This window comes from Saccopteryx bilineata, chromosome 2, assembly GCF_036850765.1.
Source record: "Saccopteryx bilineata isolate mSacBil1 chromosome 2, mSacBil1_pri_phased_curated, whole genome shotgun sequence".
Lineage (NCBI taxonomy): Eukaryota > Metazoa > Chordata > Mammalia > Chiroptera > Emballonuridae > Saccopteryx > Saccopteryx bilineata.
The window spans coordinates 262,665,510-262,686,911 of NC_089491.1; the positions used below are offsets into that span (position 1 = coordinate 262,665,510).

The 21,402-nt window shown below is 51.5% G+C and overlaps 1 protein-coding gene across 2 annotated transcripts; it reads right to left on the reverse strand.

Moving 5' to 3' along the window:
* Window positions 1–5,591: 5,591 nt before the first annotated feature.
* MMAB (metabolism of cobalamin associated B) lies at window positions 5,592–21,362 on the reverse strand. 2 transcript variants are annotated; one of them, XR_010729292.1, is made up of 10 exons: window positions 21,194–21,362; window positions 19,360–19,421; window positions 17,128–17,221; window positions 15,262–15,319; window positions 12,312–12,384; window positions 11,985–12,082; window positions 11,599–11,663; window positions 9,773–9,832; window positions 8,278–8,645; window positions 5,592–7,888 (listed from the first exon to the last, which is right to left on the reverse strand). XR_010729292.1 is itself a non-coding variant. In XM_066260369.1 (9 exons), exons 1-9 carry the CDS (start codon window positions 21,307–21,309, stop codon window positions 8,552–8,554), a joined length of 720 nt encoding a protein of 239 aa, XP_066116466.1. In that variant the 5' UTR covers window positions 21,310–21,362; the 3' UTR covers window positions 8,218–8,551. The 2 variants fall into 2 exon arrangements, 1 of the variants encoding a protein (XP_066116466.1); XM_066260369.1 differs by lacking the exon at window positions 5,592–7,888 and having other exon boundaries at window positions 8,218–8,645.
* Window positions 21,363–21,402: the final 40 nt, after the last annotated feature.

The following is a 21,402-nucleotide window of genomic DNA, read 5'->3' on the forward strand; positions in this document are numbered from 1 at the left end:
ATACGTTGGTGGCCTCCTATGTGAGACACGCCCACCTAAAAATCAGAAGCCTTATTTTGTGACATTCTGTGCCAGATGTCCCATTCAGTGAAGAGGGCTAGAAGTTATTTGGGTACAAATCAAGGTGGGATGCAGGAGAAGGCTCTCCAAGGGGAGAGGGGGAGCCTGAAGTTTAGGGCAAAGAGGGAACAGGGACAATGATGCCTTGTCCTCTTGACAGTTTTGCCTGCTCTGGGCACCTATACCGGACATCAGGCCCCGAGATCCTTCCCCTACAGGGATTGGCCCCACTGACTCCCTGACCTGCTTATGCCCCACCCAGGGACCCTGTCCAGGAAAAGGATCATCACCCTGCATAGGGTGGTGAGGGACGGCATGAAGTCTGCCATGCAGCCCGATGGTTTTGTCATCATCACAGATGGTGCCAGCCAGATGGGCCTGGCAGCTGGCCGGTGTCCCAGCCAGGAGCTGGCCCAGGAAGCCTGACTGCCGGGGAGTCAAGGCTCACGTCCATTCATCCAGCAAATAGGCATGTGAGACCTACCCATGCTCCAGGTTGGACTGGGTGCTGGGGATACAGGCAGGAAGAATATGGACACCACCCTACAGAGAGCTCAGTATGGGTTGAGGGGGTGGAGGAGGGGAAGAGGGGAAGAGGCAGAACTAATCCAAGGAGATGTATGAGCATATACTGTCACCTTGTCCCTCGACCTCCAAAACACCTTAATAATGACAGTGAACTTGCCACTGCTTCTGCAGCAATGGCCAGAGTCCCTTGGTCTGTCTTTCTTCTTGGTTTGCTGTAACAGTGGCCCCAGGTGAATGAGCTGGGTGGCTTGTCCCAGCAGGTGGTCACACTGAACTGGGAGGTTGAAAGCTGCCCACCTTTGCCCACCACCAGCGAGTGGTCTTGAGCTGCAAGCAGCGGGAACGAGCTGTGCCTCACATGGACAGGAAAGGAATTCTCTAGCAGATCCCGAGGGCCAGAGAAGAATGCCAGCATCCTCAGCTCTTGTGAAAAGCTGGCGTAGTGTGATGGATGGAAGCCAAGCATCCAGACTTGGGCTGACCAGGGGCAACACTCTCAACAGCCAGCCGTCTCCGGCAAAAGCAACACAGGGCATGGTCTCCAGGGTCGTAGACATGGGAGGGACCCCCATGGCTTTGGCAACTGGAGGGCACCCTCCTCTTGGCTCCAAACATCCCAAGGGAGGTAGGTGATTTATTACAGGCAGGGAAAGCACTTATCTGTTCCTTTTCTGTTTCACTCAAGTTTGTTACACAGGTAAGCCTTTGTCCAGTTCAACCCTAACTCACTGTTTAAAAAAATTGGAAAATCCAAACAAAAGTGAAAGTTAAAACACCCCATAATACCATGACTTAGACATAAGTATTATGAACATTAGGAACGGCTCTGTGCATTTTGTCTGTGGTATATATTCACACGTATCTCTTTTACAGGATTTGGCCCCATTATATACTATTATAGAACTTGCTGTTTTTATTTTTACTTAATAGATTGTGAACAATTTTCTACAGTAATAAATCCATAGGTACCATCATTTTCAGTATCTTTATGCTATTTCTGAGTGTCCCTTATTTATTTATTAACTAGCTCCCTATTGTTGGACATTTGTTTCCAAGTTTTTACCATAATGAGCAGCACTGCACTGGGAAAAAAAATTCCTAATGGCTCCACCGACATACATATCTATTTCCTTCAGAGAGATTCTCAGCCGTGGAATTGCTGGGCCATAAGGAGGCACGTTTCTGGGGCTTGCGTCTGCACTGCCAGATTGCCCTCCTGAAAGGTCATACCTATCTCCAGTCCCCAACAGGGGAGAGTCGATGTTTCTCTCTCCACACTAAAGTCTGCAAGCGCAGAGCCACAGGCTTTGTACTCTCTCCAGCTGCCCGGTCCTGTGGCAGGACCCCCGGGGACCATCAGAATCAAGTTCCTCCTCTCCCACTACCCTACCCGAAGCCTCCTGACAGAGTCCATTGCCAGGCGGGGGGCAGGATCCAATGCCACCTGGAGTGGCCACTGGCAGATCCTAAGCTCCGTTCCCACGTCTTTTCCCGAGGCCTGCCGCCCACACCTGTGACGGGACCGCAAGCCTGTGAGTTATCGCCAACCTTATTTCCCTCTACAGCTCCTACAGAGTTAACAGATGTACGCACGTCTGAGGCAGTCATGCGGCAAGAGACTTTGGGGCCAATCCTTCCCGTTTTGACAGTGTGTAATCGAGGTGAAGCCATAAATTTTATAAACAAGAATAAACGACCCTTAGCAACATATGTCTGCTCGACCCTTCCAAGGTGATCGTAAATAAGGCACCCGCTCGCTGGGGAGGGATGTGGGCCAAAAGATTCGTGCCTTGGGAGCATCCGGTGGGGGGGGAGAGAGGTCCCCCAGCCTCCCCCAGGTCCTGAGTCAGCTGCATACCTTTCTGCCATTTCTTTAATCAGTTCTCCAGGCTGCCTTTATCGCCATGTCCCCTGAACTGTGCCTGCTTCTCTCCCTTCCTGGGGGAGGGAGTTTGTAGTGGGGTCAGGAAGGTCCCCCTGGGTTTATGGTACCCTCTTCTCCCCTGTCCCACCTAGTTGTCAATCATGTCCTCATCACCACTGTCCCAAGGTGCCCCTTCCCTCCTCGGAATCTAAAGACCAGGGTTCTTGTCCTGGCTCCGCTGCTGCCCACAGGGAGAACTCAAACAACCTGTGTCACTGGGGAGGTGAGAGTGCTGGAGGCAGGCAGATCCAAGTTCGAATCCAGGTTTGACCTCTTCTGTGCTATGTGACACTGGCCAAGGTGCGGTCTCCCTGTGCCTCGGTTTCTGTATCTGAAACACAGAGTCTAATATGCACCTGATGGGCTGCCGTAGGAGTAAATGCTAAGTGCACATGGAGCCTGCCCTCGTATCACCATGGTGATGGGGTTTCAAGAGCTCTGCACGAAAGAAGAGTTCAGTAAATGTCTGCTGTTTATTATGATATCATTATAACCATCCTCATCATCCCAGAGGACACTGCAATTCTGAGCAAGTGACTGCACCCCTGTGAACCTGTTTCCTCACCTGTGAAATGGGAAGAATAACTACATGGCTCATAGGGTTCTGAGAACTAAGACATAAAAACCTGGTTGTGGTACAGCTGAGTGTATAGCTAAGTGTTAAGTAAATGCTAGTTGTGGGGTTTGGAGGCACAGTGCCTGGATTTAAAGCCTAGGTCCACCTCCTGGAGACATGTGACCTTGAATCATCTCTTCTCTCTGGGCTTCAGTTTCTTCATCTGTAAGTTGAGGATGATGATAATAGCATCGCCTTCATGGGCTGTTGAAAGAATAAAACAAACTATTATTGCATGTAAGAGGCTTAGCAAGATGCCTGGAAAGACCAGTGATCAAATAGTGATCATTATTAATATTTACTTACCAAATTATCCTTTTCTGGCCTCAGTTTCCTCATCTGTAAAATGGGGCAATGATCTCTGCGATCCCCTTCAGCTCTCATTGCTCTGTGACCGTCACCTCTCCCCTTCCCTTGGGAATGATTTTCCTAGAGCCATATGCCCCTGTCTGACTGGGACCAGACCCTCTGGAGGCCACTGGCCTCCCCTGCCCCCAGGAAGTCTAAACAAACCAGATGCACTGCTCTGTGGCTCTCTGAGCTTCATCTGGGCCTGAGCTATTTGAAAGTGCTTTGAAACTGACAAAATGGGATTTAACAACAACAGCTACATTGTTTTTTTGGGCTGCTACCACGTGCCAGGTCCATGGACTTATTCCCTGAACCCCTGGAAGGTGGTATCATCCCAAATTATAAACGGTGAGGATCAAGGCTCAGAGTGGTTAAACAATTCACTTCAGGTGACTTAGCAAAGAAGTGGCAGGGTGAGACATTTAATTATAATAATAATAGTGGCAGCTCACATATGCCAGGGAATGTACTAAGTCCTTTTAAATACCGCCTTGTCACCCTGGCCAGTTGACTCAGTGGTAGAGCATTGGCCCGGCGTGAGGATGTCCTGGGTTCTATTCCCGGCCAGGGTACCCAGGAGAAGCGCCCATCTGCTTCTCCACACTTCCCCCTCTCCTTATTCTTTATCTCTCTCTTCTCCTGCTGCAGCCAAGGCTCCATTGGAGCAAAGTTGGTCCGGGCACTGAGGATGGCTCCATGGCCTCCGTCTCAGGCGCTAGAATGACTCTGATTGCAGCAGAGCAACGCCCCAGATGGGCAGAGCATTGCCTCCTAGTGGGCATGCCGGGTGGATCCCGGTTGGGCGCATGCGGGATTATCTCTTTGCCTCCCCACTTCTCACTTCAGAAAAATACAACAAAAAAGCCTCATCAAGCTCTCCCGATGGCCCTGTTGGATAGATATTACAGCAGTCCTCCCTTATCTGAGGTTTTGCTTCCATGGTTTCAGTTACCCACAGTGAATCATGGTCCAAAAATATTACATGGAAAACTTTAAAAATAATTCATAAACTTTAAATTGTGCATCATTCTGAGTAGTATGGTGAAATCTTGTGCCATCTCTCTCCCACCTGGGACGTGAATCATTCCTTTTTCCAGCATGTCCACGCTGTAGATCTCCCTGCCCATTAGTCACTTAGTAGGCATCTCCATTATCGGAGCGGGAGAGACCACATTCGCATCCCTTTTATTACAGTATATTATTGTGATTGTTCTTTTATTGTTCATATCTTACTGTGCCTAATTTATAAATTAACCTTTATCCTAGATATGTATGCATAGGAAAAACATTGTATATATCAGGCTCAGCACAATCCTTGGAATTGGACATCCCTGGGGGTCTTGGCACATATTCCCCACAGATAAGGGGGGACTGCTGTATTATTCCCATTATACAGATGGAGAAGCAAGTCTGAGGAGGAAGGGATGACTTGCCCAGAGTCACAAAGCTAGGAAGGGACAGAGCTAGTCTTCAGCTGCCTGGGGCTGTTAACGGTCCTGCAGTCTCACAAGCACTGAAGGTCACCCGGCAGCCTCCCCGGCCAGTCCCGCATGCTCCTCTCACACTTGAAGGCTGGAGCTGTGCGCACCCCACAAAGAGGCTGCCTTGTGAGTTCGATGCACTCCTGAAGAGGGGGCGGCACTGGTTATTCTAGAACACGGACTCTTACCTGGGGCTTCCAGACCTCCTCAAATTGTGTGCAACCTATGGACACGTGTGTGTGTCTACGCAGGGAGAGGGTGGCCTTCATCAGAAGTTTCTGATTCTGTGGCATGGGAGAACACAAGGGAAATCTCCAGAGTCCTAGGTGTCTCCAACCTGCCTGTTCTTGGGCTCAAGCACTGTCTTCCATTAGGGACCCCCCAGAGAAGAACACAACAGGTCAAGGTGAACGAAAGCTACACCCCAAGTTGTGCTGTAAAGGTGAAGTTGGTCCCCTCAATAAGGAAGATTGGACCAGCCCGGGTCCAGTATTGCCAGTGAGGTTCCTGAGCCTGGTCTGAAGGGAGGGGTGGGCCACAAATCCTCCCAGACACACTGATTTATGTAGCATTCCTGCAGAATTTATTATACAAAGAATTTTATTCAATTAAACTTGAAATGCGTCTGGATTCTTAAAGGTTCAGTAGTGATAACTGGGACAGAGCGATCATAAAACTGGATGGGCTGTCGGAGGAAGGTGTTGGGGAGGAGGCGAGGGTGACATTGCAGCTGATGGGGGATTCGAAACCGGGGACGTTTGTCATCGGGATGTGTTACAAGTTCGGGCTGTGAAAATTACTCAGTGAAAAATGCGCATTAACAATAGCCATGAAATATCAGTTAAGGGAAACTAGGTTGAGAAATGAGACAGCGGAATCTATTAGTGCCTGACATTGATCTCGGCAGCCCAGGCCGTGATTAAAACGACTGTCAAATGGCGGTTGGAAGGAGGCCAGGAGCACTGGGCTGGGAGTCACAAGGCCACATCCTGGGCCCACCCACACCTTGGTGCCGACTCCCTGAGACAAGTGGGCTTCTCTGAGCCTCAGTTTCCTCACCTGCAAAACAAGAGTAGATAGTGCTGCCTGACCTGTGGTGGCGCAGTGGATAAAGCGTCGACCTGGAACGCTGAGGTTGGCAGTTCAAAACCCTGGGCTTGTCCAGTCAAGGCACATACAAGAAACAACTACGATGTGTTGATGCTTCCTGCGCCTCCCCTCTAAACTAAATAATTTTTTTTTAAGAGTCGATAGTGCCCCTTCAGGGTTGCTGGGGGCTTAAAGGAGATGAAGTCTGGAGCTCGGGGCCTGGCATGGTTCTGGTGGCATCATTAGTATAGAGGGGTTCTCTCTGATGGGACGTCCAATCACCAGCTCATCTCTGGCAGTGGTACTAAATGCAACCCTGAGAACTGGACCTGAACCAGGGCAAGGCAGGTGAGGCACTGTCTTGGGTGCAGAATGGATGGGCGTGCCCCAAACCCCCGTAGCCAAGGTAAGTAAGGCTTTCACTTCTTCAAATGGGTTCAGGACAGAGAAGGATGTCTCAGTATGTGACATGGGGTGTGCATTCCGCCTTGTGCCTCAGGCTCCAGTACGGCTTCACCAGGCGCTGCAGAAGAGTAAAGGTTTCAAGCCAACCATCCTCAGGGCCCCGCAAAGCAGAACCCATCTTCCCAGGTTGGCGGCCCAGAGCATACCTCCAAAGTTGCCAAGTCTGCTCTGCACCTGGGCTGTCTCTGGGGGAATGTTGGCTGGTGGAGGGCAGATGCAGAGGGGGTCCTGGGAACTGGACTGCCCATGACAGCCCCTCCCAGCAAGAGCTGGTGAGGTCGGGATTTGGCAACAGGCAAATTGCCTTGTTTCAACAAGCGTCACTTTAGGATGCTATATTTACTCAAAGAGCGCCTTTCGTCCTCTGTGGGGTGGGTTTCACCATGGCTAGGAGTGCAGGACTGCTTGCTGTTCTACTAGGTGCGTCCTGCTCCTTCCTGGAAGGTTTTGAGGAGCGGGCAGAACTGAGTGCACCGGAGCCGATTGCTGCAAGCTCTTGGAACAAAGTCCCCTGCGGCCCACCCCGAGTGCCAGCACAGCTGGCAGTTCAGCACCGCAGGCCTCTCCTGAAAGGTTCGTGCTTTTACTCTTTCCAGCTCTGTCCACAGTCGCTGAGCACTTGCTGTGTACCAGACCCGGCGCTAACCACTGAGCTCTGTGGGAGGAACCGGACATGGCTATTTCCAGGAGGGTTTTCACTTTCAATCATAGTCATGTACACCTAAGCCACTCTGCCCGAGGCTTAAGAAGGTCACCGCAGCCTGCTGGGAACGAAGAGACCCAGAAAGGACGCAATGTGCCTGTTCCTCCAGCAAAGTCAGCAGGTGAAGTGGTGAGAATAAAGACAAAAATATGCGTGTGACCGATGGCTTTAATGGTGGCTGGTCAGCTGGCTGTGCCCAGCCTTCCTGGGCCTTGCTGGTGCCTCCTGCTAAGCAGGCACTCAGTAAATAAATGATTGCTGGATGGAGTTCACCAGGTGCTGCAGCCCCGACAGCTAGCAAAAGCCTGCCCTTCCGAAGTCATTTCCTGCAATTAGCAGCATGGCATCTTCGAGTTCTCAGGGCTGCCTCCGCGCCCTTCATAAATATCCCCTTCCCAAGGACACAGCTGGCACTGGCAGTGTCGCTTCATCGCGGGAGGGAGCAGTGGTGACAAGTGAAATAAAATACTGCCATGGCATGGATCTTGGAGGCACAAACCAGCCAAGTGCAACATCAGGGAAATAAGTCTCGTCTGGGTTGGCCTCGCGGAGAACGGAAGATCTTACTATCTCAGACTGAATCGGTTCACATCAGCCCCTCGACACCAGCTGCCTGGGCAGGACACGCCTTCCTTTAAGCCGAGGTGTTTCTCTCGCCAGGGTCTTGGTCCCTAGGGGGGCGGAAGGGGAAGGTTCCCCTTTGAGAGAGGAGTCTCCAGGCTGAGTGTTCCCGAGGTCTCACCTGTCAATCTGCAGCTGTCCTCCGTGCACATTTAGGTGCTGATGGGTGGCTCAGAGGTGACTAAACTTCCAAATCCTGTCTGCCTTCCCCCTTTATAAATGTGACATTTAAAGCCCCTTTGGCACAGGTAAATCACAATTACATTTCCAGGGGCCTCTGGTACCACTCCAAATCCTTGAACAAGCCGAGCTGGCAGTGGAAGGGAAGGGCATTTGCTCTCTCATATACACACATATACACACACACACACACACTCAGTTCAAGCCTTTCCCACTTTTATTCTTTTTGTGCGGCTCCTCATTACAACAATCACTTTACCTTTTTTTTCCTGCAATACTGAATTCATTCCCACTCCCTTTAAGACCAAGGGGAGAGCGGGGAGTGGGCAGACTTGTCCAGGGGTCCCAGCTCCTGGAGGGAAGTGGCAGGAGGTCAGAAAGGCGGGGGTTCTGAATGACAGCCTGGCCTCCAGCCCCTCCGGGAGAGACCCTCAGGAGTCAGGACACAAAGGGCAAACTCTTCCTTTCCCATGGGTCACCAGCGAGGGGGTCTATGAAGTTCCTTCTTTCCACTATTTCCAAGCGGCTCAGGCTCAGTCCGATGGGTCATTTTTCTTGTATATTTTTTCTTGGTTCCCCTCCTTCATGGCTGCATATCTGGCTAATGTGAAGAGATAGTCGCTGAGTCTGGAGGGGCAGAGAGAAGCAGGCAGAATGATCTGAGAGGAGCAATCAATGCTAACTGGGTCATTCCCCTATTAGCCTTCAAGGAGGAAGTATAAATCATGAGCCCCCGGGAGCGTCGGGTGGGACGATGTGCCACGGCCGACTTGGCCTTGATGGATGGCACTCGGAGCCAGCTTCTGTGAGAGCCAAGCGCCCGGCTCTGGCGCCAGGACTGGGTGGCTCCTACAGGACAAGGCCAGTACCCCCATACTACTGCACAGGGCTGGTGACGTTGGGCCATTCCCTGGGCTGCTTTCTGCACCATTCAGGGACCAGGGTTAGTGCCCCCACAAACTGCAGCATGCGCACAAGTCCCTAGGAGTCCTGGTGATTCTGATTTGGGGGAGCTGGCCGGGCCTGGGATTCTGGAGGTCTAACCTGTGGGAGTAGTGACCACAATAAGGGGCCAGCCACTGAGTATGAGGCCACTTTCTGGATGCCTAGGACAGCTCCCAAGGGTCCCCCAGCTCTTGGACTGCCCCCCCCTGGGTGCTGGCCTTGCCCACACTAAAATTGCACAAGCCAAAGCTGGAATAGAACCCAGTGGAACAGGCCCCTGGCCTGCTGTAGCCTTGGCTGTGGAGGCCAAGTGTGGGCAGCAGGGGCCCTCCTGGGCCAGCCGGCTAAGCAGGTTCACTGCCAGGGTCCTGAGCCTGGATGGTCCTGAGCTCGCTTTGTCTGGCTGTCTCCTCTGGGCTCACACTGGCCAGGGGCCTTGCAGGGAGGAGGACTGGCTGTGAGCGGGTCTGACTCCTGCCTGGGCCCCACCATGACACCTCTCCAGGCCTCCTTGGTTACCCAGCCTCAAAGCAGGCCCCTTGCTACGGCATGGTCCCTTTGTTCTGATGTTTCTCTTTGCTGGTTTTTATAGCAGCCTATCCCAACAAGATCGTCACCTCACTCCCCAGTGAGGGACAGGGATGGTGCCCGCCTTATTCTCAGCTGCATCCGTGTGCCTGGTACAGTGTCTAGCACACAGCACTTCCTCCGTGAATAGGAAGTGAATGAACGAGGCCCACTCTATTACTGTTACTATCCATAAGGTGTCTCATTTTCCAGAGAGTGATCTCCAAATTCCATCTAAGTACCTGTTTAAGAACTTGGCCACATTTGCATCTGTCTCACCCATCTGGACAAGAGGCACCACGCTGGAAAGAGAGGAGATACAGCATCACACAGGATCAACACACTATAGGACCCTGGGGTGTGTCCCCTGCCAGCATGTCACAGCCGCTGCACCTTGACCTAGTGTCCTTGCCAGCCTGTTGGACATGCTGGACAGTGGACTGCTGTCTGCTGAGCACCAATGACGAGGGAGGCCCTTGCCGGGAGCCTTCATGCGCGTCACCTCTGCTGCCTAACCCTTGCCAGGAGATGCTCTCCCCAAACTGCAGCTCTGGGTTTGTGTCCCCTGCCCAGGGGGGCTTTGTCACCCAGTGGCGTCCCAAATGCACGTCTCCTGTCTGGTGGACTGAGGGCCCATCCACCACTTGGCCATTCCCCACTGTTGAGTCTTGGGGTTGCCTCCAACTTTTTGCTATTATAAGCATGGCTGATGTGGATGGCTTTTGTATAAATGACTACTTCCTTTTGAAGCCAAAGTCCTTTCTGCTACCAGGATCCCTTTAGGGACAACTTGGGCCCAAGAGACTGTCACGAAGGATGAAACCTTCCTTTATGATGTAGGGCTCTGTACAGAGCTTAGGTTAGGCCCAGGCACACCTGGGCTCAACTCCAGACCCTTGCCATGAACCCCTCAGGTGACCTGGGCCATAACATCACCTCTCTGAGTCCCAATTTCCTGACACCCATACAGTGAGGGCTGCCACCACCTCTCTCCCAGAGTCATCACGAGGAATCAATGAAACAATGAACATGAAGTGTCCAGCACCACCCTGACTGTTGGATCAGTCCAGCAGGCTTCACTTCCACGTCTCTGTGAAGCTGGGTGGCCGCCCGGTTGGAGACTAGTGTGAATAGAGGTTTTGTAAGTACTTTATAGTCTCCTTGAAAAGGTAGACACTAGCTTTTGCAGGTCCCTCCTTTCCCAGACTCTGAGTTGAGGGGCTGGGGTAGCAGGTGGCTTGTCTGTTGAGTTCTTCCATCTGTACCCCCACGGCCATGTGGTTCCCACTGGGCCTTTCCTCCCCAGCAGTCCTTTCACATCACCCCATGGCCTAAAACCCAGCAATGGCTTCCTGTTGCTCTCAGGATAAAGGAAGACCCCTGTGGGCCTGTGAGGACCGGCCTGGCCCGGCCCCCGCTCAGCCTCTGGCCTCACTGTGCCCCACGCCCCTCACCCTGCTTCCAGACATTTGGCCTCATTTCTATCCTTTCAATGAGGCCTGCTCCTTAGAAGCCCTTGCTGTCCCCTCATCCTGGACACTCGGTTTCCTGCCCCGTCCCCATCCTTCAGCTCCTGGCTCCCACAGCATGACTGAGAGAGACCCTCCCTGCACCCGGGCTGGGACCCCCGGCGCCCCACGGCCTCCCTCACAGCCCTTATCACTGCTCAGCTGACCGCCCTGCTTCAATGAACCCCGGGAACGAGGGAACTGGGGCCCAGGTGAGAATTTTCACTAGACACCCCCTTGAATTTCATACCATCTGTTATAATAAATGACCAACTAAACCCACCAGGATGACCCTCCCCACCCCATAACTGCTAGTTTCTCCACAAGCTCTGATCTTGGTGTACAGTTACGTCATCTGTCATTTGTCTGGTCACAGGTCACTGTCTCCCCTCCACAATGTAGGGCTCTGAAGACAGGGACTTGGTCTGTCCTGGTGTCCACCAGGCGCAGTGAGGTTGCCAGGAGACCTGTTGATGGGAGGCTAAACAGCATTGGAGGCGACCCCGCCAGCCTGCCTCCTGCGCTGACCCAGCTCTGTCCCTCCAGCCTGGGCTCCTTACCGTCTCTCAGCTCGGCGACACACGGCCCGACAGAAATGCAGGGCAGAGCTGCTCTTGCCTCCTGACTGAAGGGAAAAAGTGGGCATTGGCTGGGGCAGAGGGGCAGGCGGGGGTGCCCACTGCAGACGGGGAGCTTGTCGGGAGGACAGGTGGGCCCTGCCCCCAGCAGGCAGCTCTGCGTGCAGGTTGCCTTGCCAGGGGAGCACCCAATGGGCACCCCGCTCCCGAGTGGACAGGGCTGGGAGGGCAGGGGACTTGGCGGACAGCTCTGCTACTATATAAAATTAAAGAGGGGGACTGATTTTGCGTCTGTAAATTTTTGCCAAGATACTTGGCCTGCAGCTGCCCAGACCCCTGCCCCCTGGCTGAGGCTGCCTGGCGCCTACAGGCAGAATGAAAGCGGTGAGAGGGGGCAGCTGGCTGGAGTATCTGTCGATCCACTGTTCCAGCTCCAGGATGGGCCCCGTCTCAAATGCAGTGTGCCCTGAGGAGTCAAGGACACAGCAGTGAGGCACACTGCCCACTGGATCACCAAGGGAACAGCTCCCAGCTCCCTTCTGCCTGATACCTTCCACACCACGTCCACCATCTCTAAAGGTTCCTTCCCTGCCAGAGCCTGTGGATCAGGCCGGCACCCAGGAGAGTCCCCACCCCACAGGACCTGCTGAGTGTACACACACACACACACACACACAGTGGGTTCAGAGAATTACTTAAGTGAGCCTCCCTGGCTGAGGAACGCGGTGTCGCCAGGGCAGAGCCGACGTCCTGCAGGGAGCACTGGATCTGGGGAAGCAACAGAAGGTTCAAATGAAGATCTGTTGTTGGGGGCCAAGCAGAGACAACATGGTTTCCCCACATGCAGAGGTGCCACTGCAGTGAGCAAGGCGTGTGGGACGGGCCTGTTGGGGACCATCAGAACCTTTACTTCGCTGGCGTGGAAAGGCTAATTAGCAAACTGTCTGACCCTCTATGCTGGGCACCAGCCCTGTTGAGAGGGGACCTGGATCCCTTGTGAACAGCTGGGTTATGAAGACAATTGAGTGTCAAGTGCTAAGTGATGGTCAAGAGGAAACTTCTCACCCCAACCCTCGACCCTGGTCTCCCATGTGCCTGGGCCCTGTAAGGTTTTTTCTTTTCTCTAAACTGACAGCTTTGTTTTTCTATCCTATAATAGTTGAGCCAAGGGACCACACCTGTCAGTGCTTTCTAAATTACGAAGGACAGAACCTGCGAGAACGTGGTCAGCAGAAGTGAGTGGGTGTTTCAGGGGCAGGAAGCGGGGGGGGGGGGGGGGGGGGGCGTGCTCTGCGGGGGGGGGCTGCTTACAACAGAGGCGCCTGCTGAGCTCTGCTGGAATGACTCCAGGACCCTGAGTGACAGATCTCTAAGGGGTCGGGAACCTATGGCTCGCGAGCCAGATATGGCTCTTTGTGTGTGTGTGTGTATGTGTGTGTGTGTGTGTGTGTGTGTGTTTTTCTGAAGCTGGAAACGGGGAGAGACAGTCAGACAGACTCCCACATGCGCCCAACCGGGTGGATCTGGCACGCCCACCAGGGGGTGACGCTCTGCCCACCAGGGGGCGATGCTCTGCCCCTCCGGGGTGTCGCTCTGCCACGACCAGAGCCACTCTAGCACCTGGGGCAGAGGCCAAGGAGCCATCCCCAGAGCCCGGCCCATCTTTGCTCCAATGGAGCCTTGGCTGCGGGAGGGGAAGAGAGAGACAGAGAGGAAGGAGGGGGGGAGGGGGGGAGAAGCAAATGGGAGCTTCTCCTGTGTGCCCCGGGCCGGGAATCGAACCAGGGTCCCCCGCACGCCAGGCTGACGCTCTACCGCTGAGCCAACAGGCCAGGGCCTGGATGTGGCTCTTTTGATGGCTGCATCTGGCTTGCAGACAAATCTTTAATAAAAAAATAATAACGTTAAAAATATAAAACATTCTCATGTATTACAATCCATTTATTTCCTACCGCTCATGTTCATGGTTGCAGGTAGCTAGAGCCAATCACAGCTGTCCTCCGGGACAACACCAAATTTTTATTGGATAATACGTAATGTACACGGGTCATTGTATGGCTCTCACGGAATTACATTTTAAAATATGTGGCGTTCATGGCTCTCTCAGCCAAAAAGGTTCCCAACCCCTGCTCTGGGGGATGGGAGAAAGTCCCCTCACTGTCCTCCATCTGCTCCCAGGAGCCAGTGAGCTCCAGCCTGGCCTGGAGGACTGAGCGAGCTGAGGGCTGACCCTCCAGGGAGCAGCTTCTAAAGACGCAGGTCACCATGTGGACGAAAACCGTGGGCACATCCCGCGTGTGCTAGGGAGGTCTCCACTTCTGGGGTCCTCTGTGGATCGGACCGCAGGTGCTTTGCGAGGAACAGAACAGTTATAACAACCACAGCCCCCCTCGCCCAGGGCGTACTGCGGCCCGGCTTCCGGTTTCTCAGCCTCGCTGCTACTGCCATTTTGGGCTGGTCAGAAGCAGATTAAAGGTCGGTTGAGGCCCCGGGCACAGAAGAAAATATTGGGCCCCTTACATTAGAAAAAAGTGTAAAGTTGGGGTTTTGTAGAGCCCTTCAGAAATCGGGGCCCAGGGGCACACCCAGTGCACCTACCATTAAATCCGTCTCTGGGGCCAGTCATTCTCTGGGGTGGGTCTGTCGTGTGCACTATAGGCTGTCTAGCGGCATCCTGTCCTCTACCCACTAGATGCTCATAGAACCTCTAGTTGGGATAATCAAAAATGTCTCCGGACATCACAAATGTTCCCTGGGGGACAGAGACCACTACCCTTTCCATTTCCCTCTCTTAGTGCAATTCTTACCACTTTTCTGGGATGGTGGATTATCTATCACTGCGTGTCCCCATTTTACAGATGGGGAAGCTGAGGCTCAGAGGAGAGTGCTAGTCCCAGGTGACACAGAGAAGAAGTGATGATCAAATGGCAAATCCAGTTATGGTCACCAGGCCTCGGAGATTAACCCTTTGAGTAGTACGAACATTCATGTACATCCTCGTGCCTCCTGACCATCCAGAGTACAATCGTACCAAAATTTTTATTTTAAAAATGTGTAAGGAGACCTTTAAAAAAGGCAAATATAAGTTCTTTTTGTTTCCATAAACTGGTTATTAAACAAACACGATTTTAAGTTAATAAAACTGGCTGGAACTAATTTCAATTTTTGAAAAAAAACCTCACTCCCGGGGGTCAGCGAGCATGAAAAAACTCACTACTCAAAGGGTTAAAAAAAAATTCCAAGCCCTGGCCAGTTGGCTCAGTGGTAGAGCGTCGGCCTGGCGTGCAAGAGTCCTGGGTTCGATTCCCGGCCAGGGCACACAGGAGAAGCGCCCATCTGCTTCTCCACCCCTCCCCCTCTCCTTCCTCTCTGTCTCTCTCTTCCCCTCCCGCAGCCGAGGCTCCACTGGAGCAAAGATGGCCCGGGCGCTGGGGATGGCTCTGTGGCCTCTGGCTCAAGTGCTAGAATGGCTCTGGTCGCAACAGAGCAACGCCCCGGATGGGCAGAGCGTCGCCCCCTGGTGGGCATGACGGGTGGATCCTGGTCGGGCGCATGCGGGAGTCTGTCTGACTGCCTCCCTGTTTCTGGCTTTGGAAAAATACCAAAAAAAAAAAAAAAAAAAAATTCCAGCTTGGGGTTACTCACTTTCTCAAGCTCTTCAGCAAACGGATGGCCCTTTTCTGCGATCAATTCCATAGCAAACCTATGAGGGAAAAGGAAAGAGAATTTGACTCCAATACACCGTCCCCAGGCTGTTTGCTGCAAGGCAATAGATTCTCAGGTTATGGGCCATTTAGCTAATTTGGCTATAAGAGCCACGGTGTTATTTCTTGCTGATATAAGACATCATAAGCTTCTTTTTGTTAACAGTATTTGTTTTCCAAAATGCCCTTTCTTATACTCATTACTCATCCTGTCAATTCCTTTTTCAGTGCCCACTGTGGCTGTGTCCAGGTGACTCAGTGGTGAGCGGAGGTGATACAGGCTGTGTACAGCAGGAGAGGAAGGCCTGAATTGAACATCACACGAGTCAAGGTGAAGTTGCAGACTGAGGTCAGTACTCTGAAGGAAAGGGCTAGATTCCTGAAAATCCTAATCTTGGCTAGGGTTCAGGGATGTTTCCTGGAGGAAGCAGTATAGCAGGTGAGACTTTGCAGACTGAGTAGGAATTCCCTGGTAAGGTGGGGTAGGGAAGGAAAAGCGCCCAGATGCAGCTCTGGACCCTGGCTCTGGCCTCCCACAGAACTCTGCACTCCCATTCACCATCAGGGGCTTGGCAGGGCGCACACAGTGGTGCTCTCGAAGGGTTCCCGGAGAAGAGTTGTGCAGAAGGACTATTAACAGATCATGGGAAGAGTTATGGAAACTGATCATGGATAGCAAAGATGAGCAAAAGCAGAAGCCAAAGGGGCCAGGGCGGGTCAGAGGTGCTCTGGACCCTGGAGAGAGCTAGGTTCTCAGTGGGGCTACGCCAGAGCCCCGCAGCTGTATGGGGTCGATGCTCTAATTGGCCAAGCTATCCAGACAGGGCCTGGCACTGTCTTAAGGGTGCAAATGGAATTAACTTATTCAATCCTGACAAGAACCTAACAAGATGGACATTATTACTATGATCATTTGACAAAAGAGCAAATTGAGGCCCAGAGAGGCCAGGTGATTTGCCTAAAGTCACACAACCAGTCAACAGTAGTAGAGAATTTGAAGCCAGGTCTGACTGATTCCCACGACCTTCACCCTCGGGGCCACATCAGAGCTCCTAAACCAGCACTTGAGATAACTGCCACTCACACTGTCAACACCTTGCTGAGCTTGGTGGACTGACTGGACAACTATCAAATACTTGCTGCCCCTCCCACTGCACTGCAGTCCAGCATGTCCACGTGACTGGCTCTGGCCAGCAAAATGTGAGCAGAAGTGGTGTGTCACTTCACAGAAGCTTTAAGAGCCAGTGTGAGCTTTAGCATGATCACTTTCCCTCTGCCACAATTACTGGTGTTGGCCTGGACAGACACTGTCCCGTCAGCGTGTCCCAGAATGACATCATGTGCAACAGAAACACACCCAACCTGTGACGGGCTTGACGTAAGAGCACGAAATACACCTTTGATGTTGTAAGTCATGAGATTTGGGTGTTGTCTGTCACCGCAGCATGGCCTGGTTGATCCTAATTCCCTGAGCCCACTTCTAAACCCTGGTTGAGTTTATGCTTATTTAAAAAACAAGACTCACCAAAGGGATCGCATTTGATGCGCTGTATACTGGGCTCAACTCACCTCTTTCACTTAGTATGGGAGCCTCAATGGCATACATGTACATGCACTCACCTAAAGAATAGGGGTGCCAGAGATGGGGGGCAGGGCAGCTTCACATGGCCTGTTCTTCCAGGCCAGGAAAATTCATCAAGGGTTGATGGCCTCAGAGACTAGCCAGCTGTCTCAAAGGTTTCATGTTAACTACATCTATGGATGCCCAATTCAAACTCCGCCTGGAGACCAGTGCTGTCTCCCTTACCCAATGGCTGAACTTAATTCATCCGTGGTGCCCAAGGCTTCAAACACTTGGTCGTCCTTGGGTCTCCTTTCTCCGGTGAAGGTGCTAGAAAATCCTGTGGGTGGGGGGGGAGAATGTTTAGCTGTCCAAAATAAGATTTTTTTCCCTAACATGCATTTTTTAGAAAACTTTCTATTTCCAGTATAACATATACACAGTGAAGTGCTAGATCTGTACAAGTTGATGAATTGCTGCTAACTGAATATACCTCTGTGATTGGCAGTCAGGTCAAGAAACAACATGACCAGCACCCTAGAAGCCCGTGTGCACCCCCTTTCAGTCACCACCATTCAAGGAACACCACTCTCCTCACTTATTTCTTGTTATGCTTTTAAATGTAACAATAGTGTACTAACCATCCTGCTAAAGAAATGACATATGTGCATATTACGTATACATTATATTTCACATAAAATAAGAGTGCTCTATATCTCTGTCCAGGTCACATTTCCCATCTTTCTTCCCCAACCATGGAGGAAGAGCACACCTGCTCCTGACAGCCAGGAGCCAGGCTGGCAACATCAGACAGGCTTTGGTGCTGCCAGGTGCTGGCCTGGCACTCACAGGTAGACTGCGGCATTCTCTTCTTGAACAGAAATGATTTCACAGAATACTATCAAATGGGCCACTCTATGATTATGACAGATCAAGACCAAAACAGAACCCCTCCTAATCATGTCTGAGCACAGAACACTGGACTATCAAAATGACCAAGCATCCCCCCCTTCCCTGGCTAATGAGACTGCTGTTTCTTTATCAATTACAGATTTAGCCCCTCTTTGCCCCTCTCCTCTTCTAGATAGAAATGATTCAGATACCTAATCACAGAATTACCTTGCTTCTGACACCATCCAATCGAGAGCAAAACCCCACTTTCTCGAACTCTCCCCAAATCACCTAACATAAACCAAATCCTAAAGTCCTTTCTAGCATCCCCTTAGTGATCTGCCCACAGTTCCCATGGTGTGCCATCTCCCGGTCTGCAATGAGCTAACTGACCCAACTTTGACTAGATTGTCCCTGGAGGTCTTTGGCTAGAGGGCATCAACACCATTCCTAAGCATATTTTCTTTTTTTTTTTAATTGCGGTAAAATATAAATAACATAAAATTTACTATTTTAACCATTTTTACAAGTACAGTTCAGTGGCATTAAGTACATCCTCTACATGCTTTGGCACTGTGGAAACAATGTATAATGAAACCACTTTCACCATAGGCTATTTAATGTAAACAAGAGTTAAGTTCCACTGCATCTCATCAACATAATTAATGATACTGAACGAAACAAAGATATTTGAGGACCTGCTGTATATCCAAAAAACAGTATATACTAGTGATCTGTATGTTTTTATCTTTAGAAAATGGTATTATACTGATACATTCTTTTTTTCTATACAACATTATGTTCTGGTATTCTTTTATATTATCAAAGTGATATATGCTCATTAGAAAAAATAATAGAATAAAAGTATATGGCCCTGGCCGGTTGGCTCAGTGGTAGAGCGTCGGCCTGGTGTGCAGGAGTCCCGGGTTGGATTCCCGGCCAGAGCACACAAGAGAAGCGCCCATCTGCTTCTTCACCCCTCCCCCTCTCCTTCCTCTCTGTCTCTCTCTTCCCCTCTCACAGCCAAGGCTCCATTGGAGCAAAGATGGCCCGGGCGCTGAGGACAGCTCCATGGCCTCTGCCTCAGGCTCTGGAATGGCTCTGGTTGCAACAGAGCAATGCCCCAGATGGGCAGAGCATCGCTCCCTGGTGGGCGTGCCGGGTGGATCCCGGTTGGGCACATGCGGGAGTCTGTCTGACTGCCTCCCTGTTTCCAACTTTAGAAAAATACAAAAAAAAAAAAAAAAAAAGTATGCACAGTAACAATCAAAGCCTTTCTGTCCATTCCCCTCCCCCACAACTCAATCTCTCTCCCAGGTGTAACCTTTCATACTGTTTTATGCATACTTGCACACACATACACACACACACACTCACACTCACCCTTTTACCCAAATCATTTTTAATATATGGATTGTTCTACAACTTGTTTAATCTATTTTGGACCTCTTTCCTATCATACCACATTTTGGTGATGTACACCGAGACCTGCCACATACTCTAACGGCTGCAAAGAATTTGAGAGAACTTTGTGGGGACACTTCCAGTCTGACATGTCTCTGCATCTTTCACTTGTCCCCACCCTACCTTTGTCTCCCGTTTTGGTGTAAATCTTGGGGATCTTGGGTGTCTTCGAGGAAGGCTGTGGCCTAATGGGAAAACAGACAACAAGAGGTGGTGAGTAAGAATGGCTTACACAGTGGGTGGGGCATCTCCCTTCGTGGGCCCCAGCTTGTTGATCGTAGCCTCAGAGGCAGCACTTATCCCCCCACCCCATGCTGAATTATCTTGTTGACATCTTTGCCCTCCATAACCCTCTTGGGTGCCCTTTGTGGGCAAGTTCTGTGTCTTAGCCACATCCATATCTGCTGAGTAGCTGATGTAGTGTGTTGTTCAACACAGAAGTTCAATAAGTATTCACTGAAAGAATTTATCAATCACTTTTTCCCAGTGATTAATAGTGCACAGTGCTAAGAGGATTACTAGCATTATCTCCTGAAATTATCCCTGGAGTCTTCTCACAGCCCCAAAGGTAAGCACTAGCTATGACCTTCATTTTACTGTTAAGGAAACTGTAGCTCATAAGAGGAGACCCACCTTCTGAGGTCACCCAGGGAGGAAGTGTAGGGCTGAGACTCATGCCCACGACCATCTTACTGTTGTTTCTACTCTACCCAAACTCTCACCCACCACTCCACTGAGTCAGGGCCTCTTGGAGGGAGAGAAACATGGGCCACTTGCATTCTATGAAACTTCAAGATACTCAAAGAATTGCCAAAACAAGGTTCGAAAACCAGCATTTTCAAAAACCAACACACCACCTTTAATACAGGCTACAAGATTAAAATATGGTATTTCCAGGTTATTCAAAGGTTAAATTACTGGATCTATGAATAATCTATGACTCCATTAGTAATTGATGGTACTCTACAGGTTCTGAGGTCCGGGAATTGGGTGCAAGTTTATTTTTATTTTTTTAAAGATTTTTAAAATTTATTCATTATAGAGAGGAGAGAGAAGAGAGAGAGAGAAGGGGGGAGAGGCAGAAAGCATCAACTCCCATATGTGCCTTGACCAGGGAAGCCCAGGGTTTTTTTTTTTTTCTTTTCATTTTTCTGAAGCTGGAAATAGGGAGAGACAGTCAGACAGACTCCCGCATGCGCCCGACGGGGATCCACCCGGCACACCCACCAGGGGCGAAGCTCTGCCCACCAGGGGGCGATGCTCTGCCCATCCTGGGCGTCGCCATGTTGCGACCAGAGCCACTCTAGCGCCTGGGGCAGAGGCCACAGAGCCATCCCCAGCGCCCGGGCCATCTTTGCTCCTATGGAGCCTTGGCTGCGGGAGGGGACGAGAGAGACAGAGAGGAAAGCGCGGCGGAGGGGTGGAGAAGCAAATGGGCGCTTCTCCTGTGTGCCCTGGCCGGGAATCGAACCCGGGTCCTCCGCACGCTAGGCCGACGCTCTACCGCTGAGCCAACCGGCCAGGGCCAAGCCCAGGGTTTTGAACGGGTAACCTCAGCGTTTCCAGGTTGACACTTTATCCACTGCACCACCACAGGTCAGACTCGGGTGCAAGTTTCAAGATAAATGATGACAGCCGTGTTTAGATCATGTGGTGTATCTCTGGGTCTGGAAGTACAAACAGCTTTGGGGATAGGTGAAAATCTGAATTGAGGCTCATCCTGACTGTGAAGCCAGGTAAGAGGGCCCTCCTGGCCCACACGTCCTGTCCTGTGCTTCGTTCGGACTTTTCTTGTGCAAAGAAATCTTGTTCTCTGGCTTCCACGGTGCCTACATTGCCATGGTGACGTCAAGACAGAGGATGACACCTGGCAGGTGCCCCGTTGATCTCACAACTGTTTGACATAACTGTGGCACACTTCCAGGTGTCCGAGTTACCCTCCCAGCTAGGCACTTACCTGTCCCCGTCTTCCACGCCCGGGGAACCGCGGCTCTGGAAACGGGGACAAGGTAGCCTGCCAGCCCCGAAGCACCTGCGAAGGCCAAGGCGGCCTCCTAAGACCCACAGAGCCATGCGCCAAGCTTCTTGTCAGGCTTGACCCCACCAGGTTCCCGTCCAGGTCCCGGGGTGACTCCACCTACCGCCGACCGCGCCATCGCTCATCCG

What these genes read in the sequence shown, in the direction of transcription:
- MMAB (XM_066260369.1), bottom strand. Translation starts at nt 21,309, where the DNA reads ATGGCTCTGTGGGTCTTAGGAGGCCGCCTTGGCCTTCGCAGGTGCTTC. An exon ending in GGCGTGGAAGACGGGGACAG is followed by an intron (nt 19,422 to 21,193) that starts GTAAGTGCCTAG and finishes TTTTCCCATTAG; the next exon opens with GCCACAGCCTTCCTCGAAGA. An exon ending in TCACCGCTTTCATTCTGCCT is followed by an intron (nt 11,664 to 11,984) that starts GTAGGCGCCAGG and finishes TTTTCCCTTCAG; the next exon opens with TCAGGAGGCAAGAGCAGCTC.